At 40.2% G+C, this 24434-nt stretch overlaps 1 protein-coding gene and 1 pseudogene across 1 annotated transcript in view; one reads left to right on the top strand and one right to left on the bottom strand.

Moving 5' to 3' along the window:
* LOC112390641 (atrial natriuretic peptide-converting enzyme-like) overlaps positions 1-24434 on the bottom strand; it is a gene marked incomplete at its 5' end in the record, with an annotated part of 114468 nt that overhangs the window by 65252 nt on the left and 24782 nt on the right. The window contains 4 exons of the mRNA XM_024731672.1: positions 3617-3724; positions 8609-8754; positions 11929-12160; positions 20605-20712. Of these exons, the coding sequence (XP_024587440.1) occupies positions 3617-3724; positions 8609-8754; positions 11929-12160; positions 20605-20712 (594 nt within the window). The remainder of the gene's footprint in view (positions 1-3616; positions 3725-8608; positions 8755-11928; positions 12161-20604; positions 20713-24434) is intronic.
* LOC112390640 (60S ribosomal protein L31 pseudogene) lies at positions 833-1210 on the top strand (annotated as a pseudogene).

The following is a 24434-nucleotide window of genomic DNA, read 5'->3' as shown; positions in this document are numbered from 1 at the left end:
TGAAATGGTTTTTAATTATTTGAAGATAAACAGAAAGGTCCTTAAGGACACTCGCATTTGTATTGTCTACCTTTCTCTGTATGTTGTATACCCTTTTATGTAGAAGAGTGATCAATTAGTAATTGTGATGTTATATTCATGTAATGAAGCATTTTATTTCTCCAGCAGATATAAAAAAACTGAGCTATATTCTCATTTAACTGACCCATTGAGAAGACTCGCTGCTCCCATCATAGCTCAGGTACCACCTTGTTCCTGCTGGTATAGCTCATCCAACTGTGGACATAGGCCTAGCAAAAGCTAACTTCAATCTCACAAACTCAGATCTATAGCATGAAGGCAAAGCTCAGAAATATAATCTCATTGTTATTTTCTTTAGCTCGCCTTTCCTTTATGCCCTTCTTGTTCATTTCTCTGCCCAGATCTGCACCTTTTTCTCCATTGATTAGATATCAATGCTTGGTAAATGTCAGATTGAAAATAAGCTTCTTTCATCCAGTTGCTAGATCTACAGCCAGCTTCATCTACATAGTAGATGTTCAATTAATGACAAACTATCACTTTAAGACAAGGAAGTGCTTCTGTACTGACGCAGTACTGACTCTGTAAATCACTCCTATCTTTTAGACTTCTCTCCCATGAAGCAATTCTGGAACGATATGTTCATATTTACATAATTCTTCCAAACACTTGCTGAAAACATTTCTAATAATGACAATACTTCCGACTGTTGTTTACACTAACAATTATACAATCAGTACAACTTCAACAACAAAAATTTACCACAAGAGCAGGAGACACTTCAGAACAACATTACTCCCAGCCCAGCTGGATGGCTCCCACAAAGAAGGGAAGCGAGAAGAAGAAGGGCTGGTCCACCATCAATGAGGTGGTGACCAGAGAAAACACTGTCGACGTTCACAAGTGAATCCATGCAGTGGCTTTCAAGAAGCGCACCCCTAGGGCACTCAAAGAAATCCAGATATTTGCCATGAAGGAGATGAGATTTCCAGATGTATGCATTGACACCAGGCTCAACAAATCTGTCTGGGCCAACGGAATAAGGAACGTCCCATACCATATCCATGTGCAGTTGCCCAGAAAACATAATGAAGGTGAAGATTCACCAAACAAGCTCTATACGTTGGTTACCTATCCACCTCTCGCCACTTTCAAAACTCTGCAGACAGTTAATGTGGATAAGAACTAACTGTTGATTGTCCAACAAGGTTATAGAACTGCCAAAAACCAACACTACTTACTGCCAAATGTTTAACGCATGTATTTTAAAAGTGTATTTACAAATGGTGTGCTTTGACCTCCGTGTTTTCCTGCTGCAGAAGTGTCAGAGAAACAGCGTAAATTTCCAACACATCAATTATTTTATAATTAAATTAAAGAAGTACTGTTTTGAAGGGAAAACCCAATAATGTTGTTAAAATTTTGGAGGAGCTGCAGATGTGTGAAAGTGAATAGTTAATAGTCATAGTATTCAGGAAAGCCCAAGCATTTAAGTGCATTCCACTCCACAATGGACGGAATAAATCAGAAAGACAGGAAGCTTGGAGTGAAACCCAGCTTTGCTGGAGCTGGTGTTTGTATTACCAGATGGTATGCCTATCCACGCCCATGGAAACAGAGGGACAAACTGCGCAAGTAGGCACAATGGGAATCCGAGGATTTCCCAGTAGTCCTCCATTGGGCCTTCCTCTACTGCGGGACTTCTTCATTTGATTTTAACTGCTGTGTTCTCCCAGAGCATGGGACGTGCCCATTCAAACGCGTGCGTGCGGCCCAGTTGCTTTGGAAAACTTAATGAGAATTCTCTCATAGATTAATACTGTTGGGGCAATTAATGCTCCAAATGTATTAATTTATTACTGACTTTTAACTTTCCTTAACCAGAACTCTCAATAACATCGTCAGTCTTTTGAGTGTTTTATAGAGATTAGACAATTTATTCGATAGTTCTCATGAGCCGTTAATTGTGAGATTAAAGTACTGACAAAAACTCATTACTTAACTAGAAACCTGACATTTTAGGATCACTTGTACCCTATAGTGCTTTAAATTTCTTTTTTACAGAATATACTCTAGAACTCAGACCATTTAATCTTCATAAGACTCTTTTTGAGACTAAATTTTTACATTTCTCAAATATTTAGTCCCCTACTGCAAATTTCGGTCTAGCCACCCAAGGAAGTATCATGTAACCTCTTTGGACAATCTAAGATAATCTATTTTAACTTGCATCTCAGAATACCATAACCCATCAAAGCCATAGCGTAGTGAAAAAATCCAATAGATTTTTTTTTTTTTTGAGGTATGCGCGCCTCTCACCGCTGTGGCCTCTCCCGTTGCGGAGCACAGGCTCCGGATGCGCAGGCTCAGCGGCCATGGCTCACGGGCCCAGCCGCTCCGCGGCATGTGGGATCCTCCCGGACCGGGGCACGAGCCCGCGTCCCCTGCATCAGCAGGCGGACTCTCAACCACTGCGCCACCAGGGAAGCCCCCAATAGATTCTTAATAAATCATTTATATAAGGGATATTCAACGAGTTTTGATTTATTTCTTTACATACAGACCACAAACAAAGCAAACAACAGTAGCTTCTCAAAACACTGTATGTTCCTCCCTAACAAAATTACCATCATTCTGACAGTTCTAATTTTCTAGAAGATGCACTTATCCATATTTATAGTAGCTGATAGGATTTCAGTTGATTGCTTGTGACATTTTGTCTGGACCAGAAGGGCAATGTCTACTATGGAAAACTCATTTTGGGAAGCAAGGCAATATTTCATCCCTCAAAGGCCAAAAGAATAAAATGATTTCAAAAGATGCATTGCCTCATGTGCTTTCAGTGGCAAAAAGTGTCAGGTTTTTTAAGCAGAACAAGCTAAATAATCATAACCAAACTATTCTCTGGGGTAGCCCTTCAATCATTTTGCTTTACTCTAAAATATTGCTCAGTAAAGAGCACTGTCTGTTTTCTATTCCCTGACACACTTTGAGGTTACAAGTACAAAGGTTTGCAGGGAAATAAAATGGGAATTAGCTCCACTTAAATTGCCACTGGCATTTCTGGCCTTTCCATTGGTGATTTTGGAGTTCAAAGGCAGAAATGTCAGGAAGAGTTTTATCCTTTGCTGACAGAGACAAAAATCAGAGAGGGCATGAAGATAAATCCCAATTAAATTTGAATGTTAGAGCCTGCACTCTGTCTTTGTGTGTCTAGATGCCTATTTAAGAATATGGGAATCATAGGCAAGGACACTATTATTCTGACCTTAAAACAGATGACAACTGCTTTAGAATCTCTCAATAAAAATAATCTCTTACATTTGTGAAGAGCTTCTTCTTTTACTAAGAGTTTGCACATATGTCATCAAGGTTATAAGCAGAAGTGTAATTTAGGGGAAATCAATGGAATTAACAGGAAAAACACTTATAATGCATGTTTTGCCATTTGATAATTTAAGAGGTAAATGCCTTAGCATTCAATCCTAGTCACTACTTACAACTGTCAGTAAACAATGGACATATTTTAACACAATCCCTTATCCTAACGAGTTATTAGTGTACATTCAAGAAAAGTGCTATCTCACATACATACCACAGTTTTCTTCATCACTATCATCATCACAGTCAGCCTGGCCATCACATCTTCTGGAAGCCAGAACACACCGTCCTGAGCTGCACTTGAAGTGACTAGGTGAGCATTCTGTTAAAAGCAGTGGGCCATATTACTGTCAACAGACAGAAAACCCAGAACCATCAGCTAATTTATCCATTTACATGTGGGATGTTGTGGAGAAGTTATCACTGAACATAAGGATGGTCCTTCACAAAGCTGAAACGGTCAAAGTTTACTTGGCTTTCTTCTGTCTGCCTATCAGCATCTTTCCCCTTCATCCTTGACATCACCTCTTCAGATCAGCTGTTTTGTGTCTTTATGCTTTCCAGCAATGAACTCTCTTTCCGAATGGACAGCCTAACAATTGCTGGAGCCTGAAATGTCCTATGAAGTCAATGCTTCTAACTACCCAGCTGGCTTACCTTTAATGTGTCATATTGTTTCCCATCCTAATCTTTCCACCTAGTGGGCAGGTCCTTGATCCCATTTCTCTACTTGATTATCCTACATTGCCACGGTCCCTGAATGCTTTGCGCTTGAAGGAACCAAGGCATGATCTTCACCATTACCTACAGGGGCCCTAGTATAAAAGCAGCATCCATATATAATGGACTCTGTGAGTTAAGTGTGTTTAAAATAAATACCTAGAGTATTAAAGTCATCTCTGCAATTTATTTTTTAAATGAAGACAATGTCTAACAGATGGGTATCAAATTCTTCAATGTAATCAAGTTTATAGATTCACCACCTATGCAGCCTTTCTACTGGTAACTAAATACAAATAACAACAGAGAAACTTCTCAAAGTAGCTGATATATTCATCCATGTTAGATACCCCATTGTAATTAATTTAAAAATTAACCTTCCACATCGTCATCAGGCATTAGACAGGTTTGACTGTCTGAATTTTCCTCTGGAAATTGATTGCAATCTGTGTCTTCTGGCCATTGTAGGCCCACAATCCCAAGAACAGACTCACAGCGTTCTTTGGAATGCTCACACAGAGCTCTAAAAGAGCGAGAAAGACAAAATATTACAAGCGGAAACAGCTACACCTGATGTTAGGCCTCTATGTAGGGTTTTAATTCTGTATGGCTATGGGCTGGCGTGTATATGTGGTGTGTGTATGCAGTGTGTGTGCATACCAATGTATATATATGAATGCACATATACACAATAGATATTTGGGAAACCAAACTGAGTAATATCGCTACAAGGGGGATACATTCCAGAAACATACTTTCACCAAAAGAAACTTCATTGCAGAAATGGAAATAGAGATGTTCCCAGAACACGGATTCCCTCCTCCAGTTTGCCTTTCTCATTTTCTCTTCTGTCTTTCAGGCAGACACACTCCAGTGTTTTTTGTTTTAAGCAGGGAAGCCCCCAAAATCACTTGGACAGTCTGCCACCAAAGGTCATGGAATCTATACAACACCCTCAGCCTCAGCCCCCTGTGGTGCCCTGGGATGTGAGCCATTTCCTGTGCCAACCTGGTTTACCTAAGGCATTATTACTTCAGCTTACACCAAACCCATCTGTATTGAGCTCAAGTTGGTAAAAAATGAAGTTTGTTGGTCTTTGTTAAAGAAAAGACATACTAAGCGTTGTACTAGGTGCTTTTATGTGTATTATCTCATTTGTACCAGAATATTTTAAAATTGAGGTATCAGCATGTCTCAAAGAAGATGGCTTTACTTCCTATGGGGAAAGAAAAAAACAGTTTGCCTCAATATATTACCAAGAAATTAGTTACGGATTTTTTTTTTTTAAGTAGACATAATGAAAGTTCGTTCCTAGGCAAATTTTTTATTTCCCTTTAAATACATTCTCATTTCTTAAAAGTTTCAAACTTTAAACCACTAAGTTAATTTCAACAGGTAAGGAACGGTTAGCAATTGAATGGAGACGTTTCAGAAAAGGCTCTGTCTAGATTTAAGTCTGTCTAGATTTAAGTTAAGATAAGTAAGATAAGTTAAGATAAGTTAAGTTAAGATAGAGCATAACTTGATGCTGGTTTAGCCTAGGAATTTGGGGCAAAGACAAAGCCATGGCATTCCCATATTAGGTTTGCAAAAATGGGAAGCTCAACGGTGTTTAATAACTCTCTGTTGGACTGAATAGTTTTGTTGCAGATTAATATAAAAATGTATATAACTCAATTGCTGCTATTTTAAATTAACCAAACGATACCTAATTTAGATGGAAGTCAGGTAGTGCCTGACTCTACCACTTTTTTTTTTTCCCTATAAAATGGAAATATAATATGTGGCACTACAACTCCCTGGCACACCTGTTCTTATAATAATCTGTGCAGTGCTCAGCCATAGAGACAGTAGTCCTAAAAGGTTATTTTGAGGATGATAACTACACCGAAGTATTCAGCACATTTTAAGGGCTCAAGAATGTTAGATATTTTCCAACTCATAGCTTAAAAACTGAATTTTAAGATCAATAACCAAGCTTGGCCAAAGGAATTATGTGTTACCCCATGAGCATATCAGTATATTATTCTTGTCATAATCCAAAAATTTTTCTTACAAATATCAGAATGTAAAACTCACTTTGATAGCCACTGAAAGTGAAAGATGTACGTGTATGTGTACACCTAAGAAACAAAACTCAAGTGTCTAGAAGTTCAACACTTTATTCAAAATGTTTATTCTAAACACTTATTCAAAAATGTTTATTGAATAGTATTTCAGGATCAGTCTTATCTTAGGCATTTTAATATGAAACCTAAGTCCTAAAATTATCAATCATATGTGGATATAAATTTGTTCCAGAGAACACTGCAATAGGGAAATTCTTATACACATATGAAAAGAAAGTCAAATACAAGAATTTGTTAAGTACTACTGAAAGTAATTATTCACTATCATCAGCCTTGCTTAGGAAAAGTAGAATAAGATTTATAAATAACTTGTTAACATAAAACTGGCAGACGTTTTATTAGTGATACTTTAAAAGGCATTTAATAGAAATGTTCAGAATTATGTTTGCACAGCCAACATTAAATTTCACTCTATTTGTATAATTTGTTTAGTTCCCCCAAATCATTTTTAAATTTTATTGCATCCTGTCCCAACTCTATAGATGGCCCTACCTTGTCATCCATTTGATATTTGGCATATAATTTACTGTTTTCCCATCTGTCCACTGTATTGATATTCTTGCTTTTTCTTAAAGCTCTGACTTCTGATCCCAACATATGGTTTCCATAGTTACCACTCATACTTAGGCAGGCACATCTGTGTATTCACCCCTTGATGGAAAACAGCCCTGAGAAAAGCAGCCCTCACCTCTGTGACAGCCACCTTGTAGGTGCACATTCTCTGGCTATGACCCTGAACACACAGCATAGAAGAGGGACCAAACTGCCACAAAGCAGTTAGTTGCGCTCCTGTCCTGACATCAGAGCTTTGTTTATTCTGGGCTTACAATCAATGGGCACCACTTTACATTTATGTACATTCATCTAATCTCACAACAACCCAACCCAACCACCACCACTATCCTGATCTTACAGGTAAAGAAACTGAGGCTGGGAGAGACTGAGGAACCTGTCTCGGGCTATAAGCAGCTACAGAAGAGCCAGGATTTGAATCAGGAGGTGGACACCAGAGTAATAATCTTAACCCGTAGGGCATCACTCATATCCTAAGTTCAAGCCACACTCTTGAAATACCGTCCTGTATTTCATCTAACCAGGTAAAAGAACAGCAGCGTCCATCCCCCGTCCATCCTGTGAGTTTGGTGTGACGACTCCTTAAGCCCACTCTTTGTGTAATGTCTCCTAACTTTTGATGCTATCAGAAGGCAGCATTTAAAATACATCAACACTGCCAGAGAAACAGGCAGACACACCCTTACTGCTGACTCACATTTTAAAAACCGCTTCCTGATCCAACAAAATGAAACACTTGTGATTTCATTTGATTAAAGTCCATGAATTATTATAAAAGGCAGTTCATATCTCTCTGGTTTGGTATTTTACTGATGAATCCTTACTCAGATATTCATTTTAGAATTCCTACTTCTTTACTTTTTAAATAGGTAATTTGTTAAATACAGGACTTGTTGGCAAAGTATGTACTTTGTCTAAACTGAAACTATGTCTTCATTCCCTTGGTTCTCCTTGAGGGAAAATGAGGATGCCTGGGGGAGACCCCAATGTATTACCTGCAAGGAGGGATACGCTGGCTTGTATTCTTGTCACACTTTGGTACCAAGATGGTGCAAGCAAAGAACATGAGGTATTTGTAACAGTTGGTTTGAACAAGTGCAGGGAAAAGAGAAGACTCCCAGCTGATGGATGCTTCCTTTTGAGTCCTGTGGCCGAGGTAATTTGGATAATTTGTATGGTTGTAGGGCAAATTCATGCAGAGTTCCAACGTAATTGGTTCACACTGACCTAACAAAAAAACACACATACAGATACATATTATATTTTTAAATTTCACATGGAAAACAATTTCTTTAAAACTTACAAAATTAAAGTCTAGGGCTTCCCTGGTGGCGCAGTGGTTGAGAGTCCGCCTGCCGATGCAGGGGACACGGGTTCGTGCACCAGTCCGGGAAGATCTTTGATCCCATTTCTCTACTTGATTATCCTACATTGCCACGGTCCCTGAATGCTTTGCGCTTGAAGGAACCAAGGCATGATCTTCACCATTACCTACAGGGGCCCTAGTATAAAAGCAGCATCCATATATAATGGACTCTGTGAGTTAAGTGTGTTTAAAATAAATACCTAGAGTATTAAAGTCATCTCTGCAATTTATTTTTTAAATGAAGACAATGTCTAACAGATGGGTATCAAATTCTTCAATGTAATCAAGTTTATAGATTCACCACCTATGCAGCCTTTCTACTGGTAACTAAATACAAATAACAACAGAGAAACTTCTCAAAGTAGCTGATATATTCATCCATGTTAGATACCCCATTGTAATTAATTTAAAAATTAACCTTCCACATCGTCATCAGGCATTAGACAGGTTTGACTGTCTGAATTTTCCTCTGGAAATTGATTGCAATCTGTGTCTTCTGGCCATTGTAGGCCCACAATCCCAAGAACAGACTCACAGCGTTCTTTGGAATGCTCACACAGAGCTCTAAAAGAGCGAGAAAGACAAAATATTACAAGCGGAAACAGCTACACCTGATGTTAGGCCTCTATGTAGGGTTTTAATTCTGTATGGCTATGGGCTGGCGTGTATATGTGGTGTGTGTATGCAGTGTGTGTGCATACCAATGTATATATATGAATGCACATATACACAATAGATATTTGGGAAACCAAACTGAGTAATATCGCTACAAGGGGGATACATTCCAGAAACATACTTTCACCAAAAGAAACTTCATTGCAGAAATGGAAATAGAGATGTTCCCAGAACACGGATTCCCTCCTCCAGTTTGCCTTTCTCATTTTCTCTTCTGTCTTTCAGGCAGACACACTCCAGTGTTTTTTGTTTTAAGCAGGGAAGCCCCCAAAATCACTTGGACAGTCTGCCACCAAAGGTCATGGAATCTATACAACACCCTCAGCCTCAGCCCCCTGTGGTGCCCTGGGATGTGAGCCATTTCCTGTGCCAACCTGGTTTACCTAAGGCATTATTACTTCAGCTTACACCAAACCCATCTGTATTGAGCTCAAGTTGGTAAAAAATGAAGTTTGTTGGTCTTTGTTAAAGAAAAGACATACTAAGCGTTGTACTAGGTGCTTTTATGTGTATTATCTCATTTGTACCAGAATATTTTAAAATTGAGGTATCAGCATGTCTCAAAGAAGATGGCTTTACTTCCTATGGGGAAAGAAAAAAACAGTTTGCCTCAATATATTACCAAGAAATTAGTTACGGATTTTTTTTTTTTAAGTAGACATAATGAAAGTTCGTTCCTAGGCAAATTTTTTATTTCCCTTTAAATACATTCTCATTTCTTAAAAGTTTCAAACTTTAAACCACTAAGTTAATTTCAACAGGTAAGGAACGGTTAGCAATTGAATGGAGACGTTTCAGAAAAGGCTCTGTCTAGATTTAAGTCTGTCTAGATTTAAGTTAAGATAAGTAAGATAAGTTAAGATAAGTTAAGTTAAGATAGAGCATAACTTGATGCTGGTTTAGCCTAGGAATTTGGGGCAAAGACAAAGCCATGGCATTCCCATATTAGGTTTGCAAAAATGGGAAGCTCAACGGTGTTTAATAACTCTCTGTTGGACTGAATAGTTTTGTTGCAGATTAATATAAAAATGTATATAACTCAATTGCTGCTATTTTAAATTAACCAAACGATACCTAATTTAGATGGAAGTCAGGTAGTGCCTGACTCTACCACTTTTTTTTTTTCCCTATAAAATGGAAATATAATATGTGGCACTACAACTCCCTGGCACACCTGTTCTTATAATAATCTGTGCAGTGCTCAGCCATAGAGACAGTAGTCCTAAAAGGTTATTTTGAGGATGATAACTACACCGAAGTATTCAGCACATTTTAAGGGCTCAAGAATGTTAGATATTTTCCAACTCATAGCTTAAAAACTGAATTTTAAGATCAATAACCAAGCTTGGCCAAAGGAATTATGTGTTACCCCATGAGCATATCAGTATATTATTCTTGTCATAATCCAAAAATTTTTCTTACAAATATCAGAATGTAAAACTCACTTTGATAGCCACTGAAAGTGAAAGATGTACGTGTATGTGTACACCTAAGAAACAAAACTCAAGTGTCTAGAAGTTCAACACTTTATTCAAAATGTTTATTCTAAACACTTATTCAAAAATGTTTATTGAATAGTATTTCAGGATCAGTCTTATCTTAGGCATTTTAATATGAAACCTAAGTCCTAAAATTATCAATCATATGTGGATATAAATTTGTTCCAGAGAACACTGCAATAGGGAAATTCTTATACACATATGAAAAGAAAGTCAAATACAAGAATTTGTTAAGTACTACTGAAAGTAATTATTCACTATCATCAGCCTTGCTTAGGAAAAGTAGAATAAGATTTATAAATAACTTGTTAACATAAAACTGGCAGACGTTTTATTAGTGATACTTTAAAAGGCATTTAATAGAAATGTTCAGAATTATGTTTGCACAGCCAACATTAAATTTCACTCTATTTGTATAATTTGTTTAGTTCCCCCAAATCATTTTTAAATTTTATTGCATCCTGTCCCAACTCTATAGATGGCCCTACCTTGTCATCCATTTGATATTTGGCATATAATTTACTGTTTTCCCATCTGTCCACTGTATTGATATTCTTGCTTTTTCTTAAAGCTCTGACTTCTGATCCCAACATATGGTTTCCATAGTTACCACTCATACTTAGGCAGGCACATCTGTGTATTCACCCCTTGATGGAAAACAGCCCTGAGAAAAGCAGCCCTCACCTCTGTGACAGCCACCTTGTAGGTGCACATTCTCTGGCTATGACCCTGAACACACAGCATAGAAGAGGGACCAAACTGCCACAAAGCAGTTAGTTGCGCTCCTGTCCTGACATCAGAGCTTTGTTTATTCTGGGCTTACAATCAATGGGCACCACTTTACATTTATGTACATTCATCTAATCTCACAACAACCCAACCCAACCACCACCACTATCCTGATCTTACAGGTAAAGAAACTGAGGCTGGGAGAGACTGAGGAACCTGTCTCGGGCTATAAGCAGCTACAGAAGAGCCAGGATTTGAATCAGGAGGTGGACACCAGAGTAATAATCTTAACCCGTAGGGCATCACTCATATCCTAAGTTCAAGCCACACTCTTGAAATACCGTCCTGTATTTCATCTAACCAGGTAAAAGAACAGCAGCGTCCATCCCCCGTCCATCCTGTGAGTTTGGTGTGACGACTCCTTAAGCCCACTCTTTGTGTAATGTCTCCTAACTTTTGATGCTATCAGAAGGCAGCATTTAAAATACATCAACACTGCCAGAGAAACAGGCAGACACACCCTTACTGCTGACTCACATTTTAAAAACCGCTTCCTGATCCAACAAAATGAAACACTTGTGATTTCATTTGATTAAAGTCCATGAATTATTATAAAAGGCAGTTCATATCTCTCTGGTTTGGTATTTTACTGATGAATCCTTACTCAGATATTCATTTTAGAATTCCTACTTCTTTACTTTTTAAATAGGTAATTTGTTAAATACAGGACTTGTTGGCAAAGTATGTACTTTGTCTAAACTGAAACTATGTCTTCATTCCCTTGGTTCTCCTTGAGGGAAAATGAGGATGCCTGGGGGAGACCCCAATGTATTACCTGCAAGGAGGGATACGCTGGCTTGTATTCTTGTCACACTTTGGTACCAAGATGGTGCAAGCAAAGAACATGAGGTATTTGTAACAGTTGGTTTGAACAAGTGCAGGGAAAAGAGAAGACTCCCAGCTGATGGATGCTTCCTTTTGAGTCCTGTGGCCGAGGTAATTTGGATAATTTGTATGGTTGTAGGGCAAATTCATGCAGAGTTCCAACGTAATTGGTTCACACTGACCTAACAAAAAAACACACATACAGATACATATTATATTTTTAAATTTCACATGGAAAACAATTTCTTTAAAACTTACAAAATTAAAGTCTAGGGCTTCCCTGGTGGCGCAGTGGTTGAGAGTCCGCCTGCCGATGCAGGGGACACGGGTTCGTGCCCCAGTCCGGGAAGATCCCACATGCCGCGGAGCGGCTGGGCCTGTGAGCCATGGCCACTGAACCTGCGTGTCCGGAGCCTGTGCTCCGCAACAGGAGGGGCCACAGCAGTGAGAGGCCCGCGTACCGCAAAATAAATAAATAAATAAATAAATAAATAAATAAATTTATTTTTAAAAGTCTATCGTACCCTCTTTCTTGGAAGTAGCTAAGACTAGATGTAAGTAGTATATGAGATTGCCATCAAAAGGTAAATAGTGTGGTCAATGAAGTGTCTTGACAAACCAAGATTCATTTCTGTATATGGAGCTGCTAGCACACTGTCCAGAATGCATGTTTTAGAGTCTTTCTCATTTTTTTCCCTCGGCTCCACTTATCTGATTCCTTTTACTCACTTTAATTTGTCTTCTGATTTATCCATTACTTCTAAACTAGTGTATTCCCCGCCACCTTCACAGCCATTTTAAAAAATCAATGAATTTGGCTAAATAGGCAATTAGATGACTTTTTTCTATACATTTTATTGTTGATCAGTGTATAAGGCTATACAATTTCAGGGCAAGAGGAGGCTGAGATCCATTAGCTATCCATTGCCAATGAGATAACCCCTAACCCTTTAGCTTGGCATCCAAGGCTATTTCACACTCCAAATCACAGCCTAACTTTCCAGCCTCGTCACCCATGACTACCTCGCCAGCAATATTTCCTTGGCGACACCAGACATTTTAAGAATTGCATGCGTCCTTTGTGGGCCCTGTTAGCTTTTATCCCCTTCTTTCCTTCACACACTTGTAATCACCCCTCAGATGCAATCATGGTTCTAGCTGCCAGGTACATAGGGCAACTGCTGATTGGAATCATCCTTCCCCATCCTCCCCTCTAAGCTAATTTCTCCTTGTTCCGCAGCACTCAGCACAAACCCCTTTTCCAGGAAGGCTTTCTGGCCAACCACTCTTCCCCTTCCACTCCTAGTAGGAGTCTCCGCTGAGCTCCAGACCATCTCCAGGGTGTGCATGCCATGCACTCATTACCCTCTGCTCTACTCTTTACTTACTTGCCTTCCCCATACGATTTGAGAGTTTTGTGAAATGAGACCTCATTTCTTTTCTTTAATTGAAGTATAGTTGATTTACAATGTTGTGTTAGTTTCTGGTGTACAGCAAAGCGATTCATAAACACACACACGTATATATATAAAATTAATTGTTTTTCAGATTCTTTTCCAGTATAGTTTATTACAAGACATTGAATATAGTTCCCTGGAGAACTTATTTCTTGATCTCAAAGTCTTCACCAAGCATAGTGTGAGAATTAAGGAAGGAAAGGAGCGGGGAGGTATCAGAAACTATCCTAGGCACTTTAAAATGTAAAAATAATGCAAAATAGAATCCCTGGCATTGAAGCACTCTAAGTCTCCAGAGGAAGAAAGACACATGCAGGTAGCTGCGGTATAACATGAACAGGCTAGGCTAGTGGGACTGAACAAAAGGCTAGAGCCCGGAGAGACAGGGTGGATAGGAGCAGCTTGGGAAGCCTTCCCAGGATAAGCGGGGTTTGGGCAGGTTTGGTGGAATGCGGTGGAAAGGCTCTCTGTCCCCTCTCTGTCTGCGGTGGATGTGCTTCATTCCCAGAGGAGAGAGGAAATCAAGGGAGTGTCTTGGTAGAATCAGCTCAGGTCCACCAGAGATTTCATGCCTTATTAAGAGTAATTATTCAAATTAAATTTAATTATTTGACTAGGAAATGGTATGCAGGCAAACAGATTAGCAATAAGGACTGCAGTGAAATATTAAAACAGCTCTGGGACTATTTCGTAATGTAAAGAGTCTGAGGGCTTTGCGGAGATTATGCTGATAAGGAAGGAGCCTGATACTGGCCAGACTGAAAAATCTCACGGACCAAGTACGTAAGACTCCCAGTTTATTGAGGAAGAAGTAACACTCTAAAGCTGGCATAATCCTGAGGATGCCCACAGGGTGGAGAAAAGAAAAAGAGACAGAGGAGGTATGGGGTTGGTTCAGCTTACCACTTCTTTGATTTGTGAAAGAGGAGAAACACTGAAATGTTTCGAGTTCAGATTATACACAAAAAATGCATATTCCTTATAACAATGAAAACAATACAAAGACACATATAGGAAAAGCTCATCTCCCCACCTCCCTCTCTCTTAACTTCCCTCAATGCCAAAAGATGGGTTTCCTCTTCAGCTTGCTTTTGTTGCTTGATTACCTGTCACGACCATCTTACAAATCAGTAGAGGCAGCTCACACTCTATATTTTTCTTAATTTCTTTAATAAACTTAAAATTTTACAAAAATGGGATCATTCACACATATTTTGATGCAGTCTCTTTTTCCCTGTAGATGTCTTTTCTTTCTCTCTTCTTCCTCAACTACCCTATGAAGTTTTAACTTTTTATGAGTTTGTTTCCTTGAGATGATTAATAGGCATATCACATGCATAACTTTTCTCTCTTTTGATATGTGGGATGTATCGATTTTGATTTAGGATAAGATATAGGCTTTAAGTGTCTCAGAGTCAAGGGAGATGAAAGGATTAAGTTATGATCATATATTATTCTGAGATCTTTACTGAATGCGGTGAGGTTGTTTTGCTTCCTTCATAAAGGCGTTCTTCACAAAGTGCTAAGCAAGAGAAACTCTCAACTATCTGGCAACCTCAAATTCTATGATTTATGGTATCCATAGACTTTTATATCTTAAGCAGTAGACTCACTGACAAGCCTGACTGACATTAGCCACTAGAGGGCGATCACGTCACAAACATGTGAGGACGTTTAGCTGTTGCAGGGCTGTATAATTCAGTGTGAGCTTGAGGCAGTGCCTGGCACGGCATTCTGAGGACAGATGAGGTTTAATAAATATCTGTAGAAAAAAAGATCCTGATGGAGTCTCAATGATAGCCCACCTTTCAAAGTCTGAAACAATATTTGATAAATTCAACCTAAAGAAAGGACTGTTAACTAAACGATGTGACATCTTCATCATGATGCAATACCTGAAGCCAATGGAAATCATGTATTAGATTGATGGTCGTTTACATGAGAAAATGTCATTTCCAACATCCATTGGCATATATATCCGAGATTCATCTTTGCGTCAAAACTTTAAAGCTCTCTTTATTATTATTTAGTTTTTAGAATTTGAAGAGCTATTATAAGGTGAACACCCTTACACCTACTACCCAGGTCAAGCAACTGAACTCTGCCAGACATCCCACGTACCCTTCCATATCCCCTGTCTTATGTCGACCTTCTCCCTCCCCCACAAAGTAAACGCTGAGTTTCAGAGTCATCACTTCCTTTCTCTTCTTCACAGCTTCATTACATAAGTGTGCACTACATCCTACAGACTACAGTTTAGCTACCCATTTTTGAAAACCAAATTGAAGTCTCTTATACTATCTATGTTCCCCCTCCCCTCCATCTCTTTATTTTTCTTTAATGTTTAAGTATTGAAGAATCCGGGGACTTGACCTGTAGAGTGTGCCAGAGTTTGGATTTTGCTGATTGCACACTCGTGGGGAGGCTAAACATGTTTCCCTGTCCCCCTTGTCTCCTGAACGCTGGCAGCTGAAGCCAGGGGCCTCATTAGGCTTCATCCCTTTGGCAAGACTCTAGGTGCTGCGGTGTTCTTTCATCAGAAGACACATCCGTCTGATTTCTTTTTGTGATGTCTACAGCTCTATGCCCATGCGCAGTGCCTTGCCCTGTTAATTCACCTGGTTACCAAATGGTAATATTCGAATTCAATCATTTATCTTCCACTTACTAGCTGGGAATGCTTTTAGAAAGAGGTTGTTCCTCTCATCTACTATTTGATCCTGAGAACTGAAGTCCTTAATCATTACAGCATATGGCTTTTTGACTACACCCCTATACTATCTGTTCCTTCCACCTAGAGACTGCAAGGAGAGGGCAGGAAATTGACAGACCACTGGGAAACTATTTGAAGAACAAAGCTGTTCATTTCTTCCTGGATATAACTTTTCAGTGGGGGGGAATCATACTGCCATCTTCCCACTCATACATACGACTTTGGTTTTCCTTTTCTGTTCTTCAAATACACTCAGACAGTTTCCCTAGCGTCTCACTGTCTCATCAGCTTCCTCTTTCATCACAGGTGTTCTTGCCAGGTTCCCTCCATATATATTCAGCAAACATTTGAACACCCCCTCTTTTGAGTGTCAGGCACTGGGCTAGTCACTCGTCCCCATTCCTTCTCTGTTATTAAAAATAAGTGTTGGAAGAAAAATGTACACAAGTAAACATGTAGAACTAAAGGTTGATGGAACACTATGGGAAACCTAGGAGGGTCCCTGAGGCATGACAGTCACACCAGGCTTCATACAGCCATGGCGATCATGGGCGCAGGGAGGTGGGGAGAGACACATGCCCAGGAGCTGTTCTCTCCGCCAGGCTCCCCCAGATGTCTGGATTGCACTCTACAAGGTACAGGTGATGGATTAGTCCCTCCACACCAGACTGATGGGAAACAACATTCCTGATCCTACCCGCCAAGGCAAGGACATGTCCGTATTTTGCCTCCCAGCAGGGTGCAAACATGTTAAAGATTCTGGGCTGGAGTGGATGTGGTGATACTGTGATACTTTTAAGCCTCTCCATATACAATATCATCTGAGATGTGTTCTTTAGGCTTTTTTTAATTGTAGGCACTTCTGCTAATCTGAGATAAACCATGGATCTTATCCACTGAAAAATACGAAAACCAGGGCTTCCCTGGTGGCGCAGTGGTTGAGAGTCCTCCTGCCGATGCAGGGGACATGGGTTCGTGCCCCAGTCTGGGAAGATCCCACATGCCGCGGAGCGGCTAGGCCCGTGAGCCATGGTCACTGAGCCTGCGCGTCCGGAACCTGTGCTCCGCAACGGGAGAGGCCACAACAGTGAGAGGCCCGCGTACCGCAAAAAAAAAAAAAAAAAGAAAAGAAAAGAAAACCACGAAGACTTTTTTTCACACCCAATTTCAGGATGTCACTAATCCCAGCAGCCTCGTCAGGCCACAAAGCAATAATTCTCAACTTTTGCTGCACACTGGGGTCACCTGGGGAATTTTAAAAATACTGATGCCAGGGTCCCACCCAGTATATCTTCAGGGACCATTGGAACGTTATTATAATATTTTATGGGGTGGCAAGAACCATTATCTTTAAGGACTAGCCTCCCAGCAACTCCAGTGAGAGGCTGACTCCACCGGAAAGAATGTCCACGTTCTCCAAACTCATATCCCCCACTGGCAGGGAGCCAGAGAAAGAGAGCGCTGCTCAGTCGTGCTCCAGAATCTAAATAACAGTAGTCTCTGACAGTGTCAAAGATCTTTAAACAATTAATCACGTTTTCAAGTGCATGAAGAGTTTTCTGAGAGGAGATGATACTCGTCCGTATTTACAGAGAACCAAGTAGACACACACCATCCTGAAGCTCCTTGAAAGAGAAGGAATAACATCTTTACTCTCAGCTGGAAGTTAGGCATATACACTGCTTATGTGCCTAGCAGAGACAGCAGCTCCTGGGCATGGGTCTCTCCTCGCGCCCATGATTGCCATGGCTGTATGAAGCCAGGTATGACTGTCATGCTTCAGGGACCCCCCCCCAAGTTTCCCACAGTACTCCATCAACCTTTAGTTCTAAATGTTCACTCGTGTACTTTTTTCTCCAACACTTATTTTTAATAACACGGAAGGAATGGAGACCAAGGACAAGCCCAATGCCTGATACTCGGAAGAGGGGGTGTTCCAATGTTTGCTGAATATATATGGAGAGAACACGGCAAGAACATCTGTGATGAAAGAGGAAGCTGATGAGATGGTGAGACGCTAGGGAAATGGTTTGAGTGTATTTGAAGAACAGAAAAAGAAAACCAGGGCTTCCCTGGTGGCGCAGTGGTTGAGAGTTCGCCTGCCGATGCAGGGGACGCGAGTTCGTGCCCCGGTCCGGGAAGATCCCACATGCCACGGAGCGGCTGGGCCCGTGAGCCATGGCCGCTGAGGCTGCGCGTCCGGAGCCTGTGCTCCGCAACGGGAGAGGCCACAACAGTGAGAGGCCCGCGTACCGCAAAGAAAAACAGAAGAAAACCGAAGTTGTATATATGAATGGGAAGGTGGCCATATGATCCCACTGTTGAAAAGTTAGCTCCAGGAAGGCTGGAATCACGTTTCCCTTCATTGCCATCAAAGTGCCCAGTGCCCATCCCAGTGCCTGGGACATCACAGACACGCTAGAAATACTGGTTGAATATACATGATAAATGGAATATTTCCTGCCACATCAATAAACGAAGGATGTCACAGTCACCAATGATTGTAGCCCTCCAACGTGAGCTGATGAGCCCTGAGGAAACTCAGGGCTGAAAAGAATACCTGCCATCTAGCAGCCATCAGACTGCAGCCACTCCCTGCGGTGAGCCCTGAGGAAACTCGGGATGTGAAAACACTGGATACTGTCTGGGAGAGCTGAGGTGCATATCAAAGGAATTATTTCAGGGAGTCAAGACTCTTGCATCTTCCCATACATAGAAGAGCGCTGAATTCCTTAACTTGAGATATCTGGTATTCTTTGATTAATAATAATCTTTTGACATTCCTGACTACCTGTTTTTTCAGAGTTATCTGAAATGCTGTCTCCCGGCCTGCAGTCCTCATTTTGCCCAATAAAACTTAACTTGCAACTCTCACGTTGTGCATTTTTTTTAAGTCAACATACATACCAGCTGAGTTATCTAGTGCCCTTCCTACAAGTTCCTTTTTTTTTGGACAGGTGATAACTTATTTTTAATCTTGAAATATTTCAAGTATAGAGAAAATAGGATAACATATACTTGGTTACTCCCTGCCTAAATTTGACACAGGCTAACATTGCTCTCACCATTTTTTAATGTAACAGTAAGTGCCATTACATGTCAGACAACCCCCAAAACTTTAATAAAATACATGTGTCTGAGACAATACTGTCACTGTCCAAAATGCTACAGCCCAAGTTCAAGGTGAAGTAAAAAAAAATGATTCTGAAAGAGTTCCAGGGCAGACTGGGAGATGAGCAAAGTCAAATCATATGTATATACATATATACACATACATAGACATACATTTAATATTTTAGAGTGGATAAAATGGTAGTGTGTCTTAGCGGTCAGACTGATCTCTATTTGCACTGTTCTCTCCTATGGGGAATGGAGGAGGGCTGGGTATTGTGCTTTCAGCCAAACAGTTATTAAGTGCTTGTGAAATTAAACAAAAAATCTTGTTAGTCTGGGTTATTAATTGGCTGTGGCCCTCACACTCCTATCCAACCCACTGTTTTCACCCCTTGATATCCCCTAAGGGGTATGGGCTACCTGCCACCCATAAGCTCTACATTGACCCAGAAAGGTCACAGAGTAGAATTAGGATCTGAAAACTTCAGCAAATCCAGGGACCCAAACCCTTCAGCCTTTCAAGCTCCCGGCCTCCAGGGGCCTTCACTGCTGGGATCTGTGCTAAGAAGTCATACCTTCTTGTCAACTGAAAGCTGACAGACCTGCTTCTAAATCTCAAGCCCAAGCTGACAGGGAAGCCAAAAATTAATTCTAAAAAGTGAAAGAAGGGAGTAGAATGTGAAAGCAGAGCCCAGAAGTAAGCAAGCCATTACTAGAAATCAGTCTTTGGGGGCTTTCCAATTCATCTAAAATTTCCCGAGAGAGTCCTCCTGCTACCCCTGCCCATTCAATCTTCCCCTAATCATTCCTCCTCCTGAAGCCAGTTTGGATACAGCCACCTGTCTACACCATTTGTAGCGAGGTCATTACAGGTCAGCAAAGTTCCTGGAAGGGTGAGAATACATTTTATTACAAGAACAGACCGCCAAAGTTTTATGTGGCTATTTAAACGAACTTCATATTTACTTCTTGGATAAAGTTTCCATTTTTGAAGTTGGGCTTTACAAAGGAAGAAAGATAGCATTTTCCTGCAGAGGCAGCCAAGAAAATAATATATAGGAGCTGACATTGAGTGGAAAGTCACGGCAATGACATTAAGCAATGGATTTATAGCCCATTCATGATGACACATTTGTTTATGATTTAAGTTAATTAAGACCATTTTGCTTCTTTTCTGCTACCACATGCAACCTTTAAAAAAAAGAGAGAAATATATATATATATATATATACATATTTTGGAGGGATTCCACACTTCAGCATTTTAATGTCAATGCAAAAGGATAAAACTGAATACATAGCCTGACGTGGTAATTGAATTTGTCAGCAGCAACTGTACTTACTACAATTATTCAGACTGTTGCTGGGATCACAAAGAGAGCTACCACCACATGAATCAAGGCAGGAACTGTAGAGGCATCTTTGATCTCCTTCTTGACACGGAGTCTGACCTACAGGTGGGGTAAAAGCACATTTACTTTCATCAGCAACTATAAATTCCATGCACTAGGATCTGAAGGATCCAGAACCGAGGAAGGACACAACTTTAATTTCCTTCCAACTTCTCCAAAAATTCTGAACACATGTTGAGATTCTGTAGGAATAAAGAAGAGGCAACCCATCCTTCAAAAATCATCTGTCGCTGCTTTTAATGGAAAAGAGAGCATCTTATATTTACATGGGTGCATGGAGTTGATGACAAAATAAAATTCAAGTGATTTGAGGGAAGGGCCAATATTTTTAAGACTCATTTGATCCCAACTCTAGTCTTTCCTCTAAGGAAAATGCTTTCCTTAATAATAAATAAGGCATCAACATCAATACGATAAGGATACTTTATCATGGCATAAGTCTTAAGCAGCTGTTATCCATATTTTCTGTGTCCTTGGAAAGTAGCACTGGCCTAGCTGCAATGATCTGAGAATTGGGTTTCTTGTTCCCAAATGGATGACAACAGTAACATCAACCTAATGGCTTTTCCTTAAGGTATGTGGAGAGGAAACTGCTTTTCCCATTGATTTCCTGGTCATTTGTAGATTAAATGGATAAGGTAATAAATTACTGCTTGTTCTCTTTCTAGCTCACCCCCATTATAGTCAATTACTCAGACACGTCATGTGGAACCTTGAAAATCTTGCAAGGCAGTTTTAAATATAAATAACAGTATGGGTATACATACAATCATTCTTATCTGTAATTCTAAGACAATATTTATTATACTGGACTTTCTTATCTATAATTCTAAGACTTATCTATAATTCTAAATATAATATTTCGTATTCTGGACTCTTTCTCCCTTCCAGTACCATTAATGAACAACACTATATATCACAGCCTTGCATAAAATAGATATCACTCCTTTTCTTTTTTTTAATGTTAGCAGGTCAAACTTTTTTTTGCAAGGTAAGCCAGGATAAGTTCCATGAATTTAGTCTCTTGAAGAAATTTTATTAAGACAGCATGCATTCATTATTTCAGCCAGTATTAAGCGCCCACTATGTGACAACTTATGTGACCAGCTAGGCACTGAGCATTAAAAGACAGAAAACCCTGATAATTTCCACCCTAATTAGGGATATCATCATGAATGCAATCTTACAATGCCATGTGATCATTGCTCCACTGAAGCAAAAAGCAGTAAACGCAAACTACGACAGTAAGAGTAAATCTTCTCAAAGGAGTTTTTCAGGCGGATGGGGTAAGGTGGGATAAGAGGGAAGGATGGGTTTCCCAAGCAGACAGCAGGATATGCAAAGGCCTGGAGTAAAAAGTACACAGGCTGGAGTCACTGGAGGTTAAGGGAGACTAAACAGGAAGGTTGAGAGTGAGGCTGAGGGTTGTAATGGCCTAAATCTTGAACGGGGCCCCGAGTCCTGGCAGAAGCAGTCCCAGACCCCCTCCCAGCCTGGTTGAGCAGAACCAGCCTTCGATCACTGCTGACGCTTGTAACTCGCTCCCCTTCACTCTCAGCTCGCCGAACGCAGTGGGCCTTCTCCCACTACTCTAAACTACCTTGCTCCTTCCTGCCACCTCCGTGCCTTTGGCCAAGCGGTTCCCTGTGTCTAAAATTCTTTCTCCAGCCCCACTCTCCTTTGTTAATTCCATTCATTCTTCAGACTGTGGCTCCTACAGCTCCATCTCAGGGAAGCTTCCCAGAGGTCCTTTACCAGGACATGCATCCAATACGTGGCATCCTAGCACCTTGAATTTCCCTCCTGGCCTATGTCACTCCCCAGTTAGACAAGGACCAGCACAATTATTTGTATCGGCTTGTCTCCCCCAGGAGCCTGCTAGCCGCATCAGCCGCTTTGCTTGCCACTAAATTCCCAGCACCACAATATACTTTTATTATATTGAATTCATTAGAGTGGATAAAGATGCTACAATTTTACTTTGTGATCCATTTCATCATGTGACTTTCTAACATCTCACACATGTAAGGAAGTATTTTCAAATCCTGCCACTGCATAGTAAAAAAATCCAAAATTATTTCAAACAGCATTGAATTATGTAGAGAGAAAGAACTATTTGATCAAAAGGAAGTTGCTTGGCTGACATGCACACAATAACTCATGGCTAGAAAGGGAATTCCTTCTGAATTTTAAAACTGGTAAAATGGGGCTTCCCTGGTGGTGCAGTGGTTGAGAGTCCGCCTGCCGATGCAGGGGATACGGGTTTGTGCCCCCGTCCGGGAAGATCCCACATGCCACGGCCGCTGAGCCTGCGTGTCCGGAGCCTGTGCTCCACAATGGGAGAGGCCACAGCAGTGAGAGGCCCGCGTACGGCAAAAAAAAAAAAAAAAAACTGGTAAAATGAAGCACTCGTTATCTAGTTTTTTATGGACTAAATCTGTGATTAAAAGGCTCTCCCTTTAGGTCTGAAATGCGTTTTCATTAAAGCCATCCTAATGATCAATATTCACTATGAAAAAGTTAATTTAGTTATCGGTGACCAATCTCATTAGCTGATTTGGAATAAACACAGCCTAAGACTTGCTTTCACATAGCAGCCATGTGATAAGAACTTACATTTACTGAGTGCTCACCATGTGCCATCTCTATGAAGTAGTTATCATTATTCTGAGATTACAGAAACTGAAATGTAACAGGGTTAAGTTACTGGACTAAAGTCAACCAGGGAGTAGGTGGCAGAGCTGGGGTTTGAACCCAGGCAGCTGGGCGGCAACATCCACATTCTTAACAACTAGGCTATGTTGGTAAGAGGTAAGGTCAATTATAAGCAAATGTAGTGATTTTTAAGCCAAAGGATATTACCAACCCTGTACTGAGAGATGCTTCTACACAAACTGGGACTTAAAACAATCAGTGTAGAGCTTTCTTTTCTGGCAGAAATAGACACACTTAAAAAAACCAACTTATTTGATTTACTTTTTCTTTGGGGGTTTCACAGATAATATCAGACTCCTTTTAAAGTGTATTTAAGTATATTGCTTGGAAGGAAAACATAAACAAGACGAAAAGACAACCCTCAGAATGGGAGAAAATATTTGCAAATGAAGCAACTGACAAAGGATTAACCTCAAAAATTTACAAGCAGCTCAATATCAAAAAAACAAACAACCCAATCCAAAAATGGGCAAAAGATGTAAACAGACATTTCTCCAAAGAAGATATGCAGATTGCCAACAAACACATGAAAGGATGCTCAACATCACTAATCATTAGAGAAATGCAAATCAAAACTACAATGAGGTATCAGCTCACACCAGTCAGAATGGCCATCATCAAAAAATCTAGAAACAATAAATGCTGGAGAGGGTGTGGAGAAAAGGGAACACTCCTGCACTGCTGGTGGGAATGTGAATTGGTACAGCCACTATGGAGAACAGTATGGAGGTTCCTTAAAAAACTAAAAATAGAACTACCATATGACCCAGCAATCCCACTACTGGGCATATACCCTGAGAAAACCGTAATTCAAAAAGAGTCATCTACCACAATGTTCATTGCAGCACTATTTACAACAGCCAGGACATGGAGGCAACCTAAGTGTCCATGGACAGATGAATGGATAAAGAAGATGTGGCACATATACACAATGGAATATTACTCAGCCATAAAAAGGAATGAAATTGAGTTATTTGTAGTGAGGTGGATGGACCTAGAGACTGTCATACAGAGTGAAGTAAGTCAGAAAGAGAAAAACAAATACC

The sequence above is a fragment of the Neophocaena asiaeorientalis genome, unplaced genomic scaffold, assembly GCF_003031525.2.
Source record: "Neophocaena asiaeorientalis asiaeorientalis breed wild unplaced genomic scaffold, Neophocaena_asiaeorientalis_V1.1 scaffold39, whole genome shotgun sequence".
In the NCBI taxonomy this organism is placed as follows: domain Eukaryota; kingdom Metazoa; phylum Chordata; class Mammalia; order Artiodactyla; family Phocoenidae; genus Neophocaena; species Neophocaena asiaeorientalis.
The sequence above is the reverse complement of the archived record's forward strand: the minus strand, read 5'-3'. Positions and strand labels throughout refer to the sequence as shown.